This window comes from Dipodomys ordii, unplaced genomic scaffold (assembly GCF_000151885.1).
Source record: "Dipodomys ordii isolate 6190 unplaced genomic scaffold, Dord_2.0 Scaffold5, whole genome shotgun sequence".
Lineage (NCBI taxonomy): Eukaryota > Metazoa > Chordata > Mammalia > Rodentia > Heteromyidae > Dipodomys > Dipodomys ordii.
In genome coordinates, this window is record NW_012267221.1 from 25,650,633 (window position 1) to 25,660,256 (window position 9,624).

At 34.9% G+C, this 9,624-nt stretch overlaps 1 protein-coding gene across 1 annotated transcript in view; it reads left to right on the forward strand.

The window, feature by feature from the left end:
• Positions 1 to 7,916, forward strand: part of Mtx2 (metaxin 2) — a 50,774-nt gene extending 42,858 nt beyond the window's left edge. Inside the window, exon 10 of the mRNA XM_013030486.1 lies at positions 7,496 to 7,916. Within this exon, the coding sequence (XP_012885940.1) occupies positions 7,496 to 7,667 (172 nt within the window). The 3' untranslated portion in view covers positions 7,668 to 7,916. The remainder of the gene's footprint in view (positions 1 to 7,495) is intronic.
• The last annotated feature ends 1,708 nt before the right edge of the window (positions 7,917 to 9,624 follow it).

The window sequence follows — 9,624 nt, forward strand, 5'->3', positions numbered from 1 at the left end:
TGGCATGTGATTCAGAGGAAATAGCAGGATATTACTTTGCCTCATAAAGGGTACAGTTTTGTTTAAGCTTATATAAGAAGTTCAAATTTAGAATAGTTGTAAAACCAAGAACTTGTATTTGAGGAACTATTTTTTTCTTTATCATTTTATTTTATTTTAGTATGTTTTTTATTGTAAAAATACTGTTACAGTTACATGAATAAGGTAATGAGTAAATTTCCGAGCATTGTTACCTCCACCCTCCTCCTCTGTTTTTCTTTACCATCCCTTTCCGTCACCTCTGAAGTTGTAAAGTTGGTTTTCAACATAGTGTCTTGTACTTCTCATTGTTACAATGGTTCAACCTGTATCCTTATTTCAGCATTTTATTTCCCTTCCCCTCTCCAAATTAGAAAAATGTATATACAAGATGATATACAAGATGCAGAGCATCGGAATCAAATACAGTGAAAACAGGGGTTATACCATGGGAAAGAACATACAAAAGAAACAAAAAAAAATCTTATAGTACATCAATAGCAAGCAAGAAAGAAAAAAACCACCGTGTCCCTGTCTTGGGGTTCATTTTGCTTAACATCATTTTATATGGCCATATGTACATAGCTTTTGACTTTTTCTGCTGTCCTAGACATATAGTAGTTATTGCAAATAAGGGAAACCATGGGATCTATGTTTCTTTGGGCCTGGCTTACTTTACTGAATACAATTTTTTCTAAGTCTTTCCATTTGCTAACAAATGGGGTGACTGAGGAACTATTTAATTGATATTAATATGTAATTATTTGAAGTAGTCTTATGATATTTAGATTAACATTTTCACTCACCAATGATTGAGTAAAGAACAAAATAATTTTAACTTAAATTTATTTTAGCTAAGTATTTAATCAGTATTACAGTGTAAATAAACTTCATTTCCAGAAAAGTAACTTATCTTTTTATTTTGCCATGGCAGAATGTTTCTCAGTAATTTTTCTCTATCTATGGCAGGAGTCAATCCTTTGTGAGTAAGTAGAGTGGTATTTTAAATTAAGATATATGGGTTAGATTCCAAAATGAAGACCTTAAATGTTGTTCTTGGCTCTTACATAAACTGAACTTAGATAAGTCCTGTTAGTTTTTCTTTTATGCCCTCACATTAGAATCGAATTTTGACCCACTAAGCATGTGAAGAAAAGACTCATGAAAGAAATCAAGTGATTTTGTTTGACATGAGAAAGGGAAATCTTGTAGCAAAGATCTTTTCTTTGGAAAAGAGGACAAGCAAGAAACTTGATTTACAAATGTACTATGTGATTTTTTTTTGTTGTTTCTTTTGTATGGTCTTCCCCATGGTATAACCCCTGTTGTCACTGTATTTTATTCCGGTGTCCTGCATCTTGTATATACATTTTTCTAATTTGGAGAAATAAGGACACAGGTTGACGCATTGTAACAATCAGATGTACAAGACACCATGTTGAAAATAAACTTTACAACTTTGGGGGAGAGGGGATTTGGGGAGGTAGGGACAAAAGGGATGGTAGGGGAAAAACAAAGGAGGAGGTAACAATGCTCAATAGGAAATGTACTCATTACGTTGCTCATGTAATTGTAACCCCTCTGTATAGTATCTTTACAATAAAAATATAAAAAAACTGATTCACAAAAGAGTGCCAATATATATATGGAGTATATAAGTAAGCAGTGTGTAGATTATTTCTAGTATGTAGAGATGACAATATATTAAGAAGCACCTAGATAAACTATATTTTTGTGAAACGAGATGAGATAAAGAGAACTAAAGAAAAAAAATGAAATAATGGGTAAGCAAAGCAAAAGAGTACTAGAAAAATTTTATGGAAAATATTCACGTTTTACAGTACTTTTTTATTTTGATATTCAAATGAAAGTTGTAGATAACCAACAGAAATGTGAAAAAAAGATAATTCAAGATGAGGAAACACATTTCTTAGGAATTTAAAATATATTTATCATCCTGGAATGTTTTCCTAATAAAAAGTCTCTATATAAAGATAAATGTTGCAGTATATTTGAAATATCTTAGAGCTCTTAGGAAGTGAACTTCTGCCTTACCAAATTACAGTCCATAAACTATTTGTTAAGCACAATAGTGTAAAGTTGTATTTTTTTCTTTATGGACTATATAACAAAGAAAACAGGAAGTACATGAAAATTTTAGTTTCTACTCAGTAGAAATTTTGGGTCATAACAATTGCAAGTATTTTTTTGGATTCATTGCTGAAATTTGTGTGTGTGCATGCGTGCCAGTGTGTTAGTCCTGGGATTTGAACTCAGAGACTGTGTGCTGTCCCTGAGCTTTTTTTTTTTGTGCTCAAGGCTAGTACTCTACCATTTGAACACAGCTCTACCCATAGCTTTTTAGTAGTTAAAGAGTCCCATTGACTTTTCTGCCTAGTCTGGCTTTGAATGACAATCTCAGCCTTTTGAGTAGCTAGGATTACAGGTAATTTATGTTTAGTAGAATTGATACTTTTGTGAGTATAGATCTATGAATTTTAACAAAGGCATATCGTTTTGTAACTTCTAGAAGAATTTGTAAAAGAAGGGGTTATGGGAATTGATAATTTATGTGTATCAGAATCAGTTAATAGGAATTGCTGGAATTTATGGATTATAAGAAATATGCTTTTAAAATTGTATTTTGTTTGTTTCAACCCCCATTTCATTATACTTTTTCATATATTTTCTAAAGTAATATCAGAACATTAACTATTTTATATAACACCAGATAAATTTTGTATGCTTTTGTCCATATATAATCCATTGCATTTGGAGTTATGTGAGTGTATGTTTTCAGCAAATACATTTGGATCACTTCAGGGGTTCTTCTGGACCATTCTAATTTGAGCACACATATACACTTGACCTCATTCAGAGCCTTCATTTATTTATAGAGTGGATAGCTATACCCTGGAAGTTACATAAGCTATTCACATTTTTTAGGCTCTCATTCAAGAAGTGATGGTAGTTAGTACTAAACAAGAATTAAAAAGGTACCTTTTAAGAAATGTTTAGGGTCACCTCACTCCAGTTAGAATGGCAAAAATCAAGAACTCTAACAACAACAGATGCTGGAGGGGATGTGGACAGAAAGGAACCTTACTTCATTGTTGGTGGGAATGTTCAACCACTTTGGAAAGCAGTATGGAGGTTCCTCAAAAGACTTCACATAGAACTCCCCTATGACCCAGCAATCCCACTTTTGGGCATTTACCCAAATGTTTATGAACAAGACCACACTAAAGCTACCAGCACAACTATGTTTATTGCAGCATTATTTATCATAGCTAAGATATGGAACCAACCCAGATGCCCCTCAGTAGATGAATGGATCAAGAAAATGTGGTATATATACACAATGGAATTCTATGCCTCCATCAGAAAGAATGACATTGCCCCATTTGTTAGGAAATGGAAAAACTTGGAAAAAATTATATTAAGTGAAGTAAGCCAGGCCCAAAGAAACATAGGTCCCATGGTTTCCCTTAATTTCAATATCTAGTATATGTATGAGTCAAGCGGAAAAGGTCAGATAATGTGATGTCAGGAAAATGAACTGTTAGATGTGTATTTTAATGTTTTTTTCTTTCATGCATGTGTTTCTAATGCATTTATAAGATTATCTCTTTGTTGCTTTGTATGTCCCTCCCCAACAGTATAACCCCTGCTTTCACTATATTTGATGTCAGTATAACTTGTGGAGGAGATGGGGAAAAACCAGTTGTTTAAGGATACAGGTGGACCTGTTGCAACAATGAGAAGTACAAGTTGTCAAGTCCAAAACGAGCTTTACAACGTCGGTGCGGGGGGGGGAAGAGGGGGGAAGGAAAAGGATTGGGATTGGGGGGGAGGGGGGAGGCTGGGAAGGGATGTGAAGGGTAAACAAAGGAGGCGGCTGCAATGCTTGGTAAGAAATGTACGCATTATCCTGCCCATGTAATTGTAACTCCTCTGTACAGCATGTTCACAAATAAAATAAAATTAAAAAAAAAGAAATGTTTAGGTGGCCTATGTGTGGTGGTACGTGTTGCTTGGGAGGCAGAGAGGCAGAGATGGGAAGGATCCTGGTTTGAGGACAACTTGGGCAAAAATTTAGCAAAAGTGCATCTCAACAAAGAAGCCCTTGTAGTGTTTTTTATTGGTAATCTCAGCTATGTGGGAGGCATATGTAAGAGGATTGTGATCAAGGTCAGGCACAAAGCTCAAGGCTCCATCTGAAACATAACTAAAGCAGAAAGTGTCAGTAGCATGGCTGCAGTAGAGGCTGGCCTAGCAGATATCCCCCCCCCCCCCACAAGTATTTCCTCTGCCAAAAAGAGAGCAAGATTTAGGGATGTGAAAGAGTTGGTGTTCATATTACTTGTCTCAAAGTACCTTAGCTCTACATTTGTCCACTCTGCATGATTTCACTGGGTCTTTGTAAAGATCTGTTTGTTATTTGATTCTTCATTTGTGATAAAAAGATGATGGTGCTATTGAGTCCAAGGACACTCATGATTTTTTTTAAAAAACTATGATTGATTACCTTCTTAAATATGACTATATACTGCACATCAAGCTTTTAAAAAATTTTTATTTATTTTGTTTTAGACAAGAACTCTGTTTGATGCCCAAACTGATCTTGAACCCATGATCCCCCTGTCTCAGTCTCTCAAATGTTGAGATTAGGCATGCTCCATCATGCTTGGCTGTATGTTCACTGTAGTTAACACTTCATGAATGTGTCAAAGAGGAAAGACTTTCAAAGAATGTGAATAATTGATGCTGGAAATTGATCCTCCATAGGCAGGATGCTTTCTTTGTTCTTTCTTTCATTTATTTACCCAATACTATTTCAGATCCTAACTACTGTGCTAAGAACTGTGCTAAGGCATTGTTGGCTTTACATTAAAGAACATAAAATGTGAGAAAAAGAGGTAAATGCAGTTACAGTGTGGTATAAGAAGCATATGCCTTTTATTGACTCATGCAACACATACTAAGAACCCACCTGTGCCAAACATTGTTGTAAATGTTGGGAAAATATCAGGAAAGAAGTATCAGGGTTTTTTTTTTTTTGTTTTTTTCTCTATCATACAACCTACATTTTGATAGAAGAGACATAATGAACAATATATGGTAGATGGTCTAAATGCTACATGGAGAATGAAATTAGGATCATAGCTAGTAAGTGGCAGTGGCTAACACTTGTTTTCTCAAAAATTTATCAGTATAGGAATGATAGTAAAATGCATGGCTCAAGTGGTAGGGCAAAGCAAGCCAAATGAGAGCATGAGGCCCTAAGTTCAAGCCTTGGGATCAGCACACACACAAATTTCATAATTATGACAGTGCTTTCTCTTTTAGTAATAATGGCATTAGTATTTGTTGTAATATTATATAGACTGTTGATGCTCCATTTATAGATCATTGGTTCTGGGGTTATGTTATTTAAAAAATTCCTAGAAAATTTTATGTTGAAACCATCTTTAGGATTGTCTTTAGAAATCTAAATTGCTTTTTTTTTTAAAAAAAAAGAAGCTTATTGTTTAAAAATGAGTTTAATCTATTAAACTTTTATAAATTATATTTACGTTTTCTTGTTTTTGTATCTGACAGTTTCCTGACATACTTTAGCCCTACTATATTTATTTGGTGATTAAAATAATAAAATTAATATCATCTGTTAATATATATTTAAACAGTTAAATAGTCCTCTTCCAAAAGCAAGTCGCAGCTAGCAAATTAAGGTTTTTTTTTCATGTCTTATAACAAAGTTAAAAAGGAATAATACATTCTTTAAGCTGTGGTAGAATTATTCTGTGAATTTTTTTCTTTTTAGTTGGCAGTGGAATATTTTGAAAAGTCATTTGGGTGAAGGTGGCTCAGACCTTTATACTAGCTACCCAGGAGACTGATATCTGAGGATCATACTTAGAAGCCATCCTTGACAGGAAAGCCCATGAGACTCTTTATTTCCAATTAACAACCAAAAAAGCTGATGTGGAGCGTTGGTTTAAGTGGTAAAGTACTGACCTTGAGCATAAAAAGCTCAGGGACAGCACCTAGGCCCTAGGACCCAAGTCCTAGGACTGGCACAAAAAAACCACAAATGAACATAGCTGTGCTGGTAGCTTTAGTATGTCCTTGTTTGTGGTTATTTGGGTAAATGCCCAGATGTGGGATTGCTGGCTCACAGGGCAGTTCTATGTTTAGTCTTTTGAGGAACTTCCATACTGCTTTCCAGAGTGATCAAAGCAGTTTGCATTTCCAACAATGCAGTAGTGTTCCCTTTTGGCCATTTCCCCTCCAGCATCTGTTGTTACTAGATTTCTTGGTTATAGCCATTCTAACTGGAGTGAGGTAGAATCTCAATGTTGTTTTGATTTGCATTTCTTTTTTGTCTAGAGAAGTTGAGCATTTCTTAATGTGTCTATTAGCCATTCTTATTTCCTCTTCAGAGAAGTCTCTAATTTTTAGTCTTTAGCCCACTTGTTAATGGGTGGTTGTTTCTTTGAGGATTTGTTTTTGGAGGGTTTAATTTTTTGAGCTCTAAACATATTTTAGATATGAGGCCCTTGTCTGTTGTATAGCAAGTCAAGATCTTTTCCCAATCTGTGGGCTTTCTATTGATCTTGCTAGCTATGTCCTTTGCCATACAGAAGTTCTGCAGTTTACTGTAATCCCATTTATTTAGCCTTTGTGTGATTTGTTGTGTTTCTGGATCTTTATTTAGGAAGTATTTAGGAAGTTTTGACCTGGACCAAGGAGCCCTAGTGTTTGTCCTAGCCCTTCCTTACTGTTTTCAGGATATCTTACAGTAAGGTCTTCGATCCATTTGGAATTGATTCTGGTACAGGATGACATATAAGGATAATTTGCCATACCTAAGATATGGAATCAACCCAGATACCCCTCACGAGATGAATAGATCAGGAAAATGTGATATATATACACAATGGGATTCTATGCTTCCATCAGAAAGAATGACATTGTACCATTTGTAAGGAAATGGAAAAAATTGGAAAAAAAAATCACACTGAGTAAGCCAGACCAAAGAAATATAAGCTCCATGGTTTTCCTCATTTGTAGTAATTAGTATACACCTAAGATAGTACTAGCAGAAGGTCACAATAGTTCCATAGCTGTGTACATATGACCACATAAAATGATGCTAATTAAAATGAACTCCAAGATATGGAAACGAAATTGTTTTGTTGTTGTTGTTTTGTTTGTTTTAGTGCACTGTTTGCAGTTATTTCTTTTTTTCTTCATTTTTTCCCTCTGATTTATTCCCTGTGGTCACTGTTTTTGATTTCAGTACACTTTGTCTTGTTTATTTGATTTGGAGATGAGAAGGGAAATCACAGAAAGGGTAGGATAAAGGGTGAACCAAAGCAACAGTGATACTCACAAGACACTATGTTGGAAATGAACTTTAAAACAATTCAGTCAGATCTCAGTAATGATATTCTCATTTTTGCTTTTGTTTTAGACCTACTGAACTTGATGCCCTAGTATTTGGCCATCTGTACACCATTCTCACCACTCGACTGACCAATGATGAACTTTGTGAGAAGGTGAAAAACTATAGTAACCTCCTTGCTTTCTGTAGAAGAATTGAACAGCACTATTTTGAAGATCGTGGTCGAGGCAGGTTGTCTTAGAATTACATTTTAATATAGTTATTTTTAAAATAACTTGAAACATGTTTTACTTGAATGTTATAATAGACATTGGTATCAGAATTTTAAAGCCAAAAACACTGTTCTTTTGCATCCTCACAACAAATAATGTATCCTGTATGTATTCTTTATACTCTTCCTGCGTATACATTGTTAATTTCCAATTGTCTCGTTTGATGTATTGTACTCGAAATCTTATAAGCATATAAAAATAAAGTTTAAACAACTGTATGATTGTTACATTTACTTTTTGATCTTTCTGAGAGCCACTCATTGAGGTATTTATATACACACACACACACACACACACACACACACACACATACATATACACACACACACATACATATATATATGGAAAAATTGTAACGGTAATTTGTGTGGCATACTGGGAGATTACTCTGCTAGACATACAGTGAACCTGATCATCAGGAAAGTGTTCTTAATAAATTACCACTTAGAAAATGTGGATTAGGGGCTGGGAAGGTGGCTCAGTGGTAGAGCGCTTGCCTTGCACGTATGAGGCTCTGGGTTCGATTCCTCAGCACTGCATAAGCAAAAAGAAAAAGCCGGAAGTGGCGCTGTGGCTCAAGTGGTAGAGCGCTAGCCTTGAGCTGAAGGGCTGAGGGACAGTGCCCAGGCCCAGAGTTCAGGCCCCACGACCGGACCCAAAAAAAAAAAAGAAAAGAAAATGTGGATTAATAGAAGCTGATTCTCTAAGGCACAGATTTTATATGTAAGCATTCTTCCTTAAATTGCCCTCCTAAGTTAAATGACCAGAGTTTCAGTTAGAACAGATGTGATTTGTATTTGGTAAAGGGATAGATTAAAGGACTTTTTATTTGTGCTTTATATTTTTTGAGACAAGAGTATGTTAATAAGGCCCTTTTATTCCTTTTTTGGGGAAGGGAGGATACTTTTCATAAAAGTATTGATGGCAATTTATATGTAAATAGTAAGGATTATATGGTAGGTTCTTAAATTTTCTAATGTTTCCTATGTTGAAAAACTGAGTGAGGAATCATATAAAAATGTAAGCTGAGCTAGGTGCCTGTGGCTCACACTTGTAATCCTAGCTACTCAGGAGGCTGAGATCTGAGGATCACATTGCGGTTCAAAGCCAGCCTGGGCAGGAAAGTCTGTGAGACTCTTATCTCCAATAAACCGCCAGAAAACCGGAAGTGGCACTGTAGCTCAAGTGGTAGAGTGCTAGCCTTGAGCTGAAGAGCTGAGGGGTAGTGTCCATGCCCAGAGTTCAAGCCCCAGGACCAACCAAAAAAAAAATTAAGCTGTTTGGTGTAATCATACTTTCATAGTTTCTTTTTATATACTAGAGATTTTTATTTTTATTTTTGTGGGGCCGATCCTGGGGCTTGAACTCAGGGCTTGGGTGTTGTCCTTGTGATTTTTTTTTTTTTGCTCAAGGCTCAAGCCACAGTTCCACTTCTAGTTTTTGGGTTTTTGTTTTTTGTTTTTTTTTTTTAAGTCAGAAATGTTAAGCTTATCAAGTTTAATGCAACACACTTTCATCACTGTAACATTTCACTCCTACAATGAGAGATAATTAAATTCTGCAGTGATCATTAAAATATTGAGAATATTTCTATTTTTAGCTTTTAGATGTACATAATTTGATTTGTTTTTTTCTGTTTGATAAGCAAATTATATACTTTGGATATTATGGAAAACTTGTACAACAAATAGAGAAACTGAAAGACAAAAATTTCATGAAAAACAATCTTATTACACATGGAATCTCAAAGAGAACAAAATTAATAATCAAATTAAGGTAATGAGTTCTTTTAAAGTAGACTTTTAACTAGATCATTCTGCCTAGGAGTTTATGATGCTAAAGAAATACTGTTTAAATAGACTGGAAAATTAGTTAATAATCTGTGAACTATGCTTGGATACAATGCCATCATTTGTAAGAGGTAGA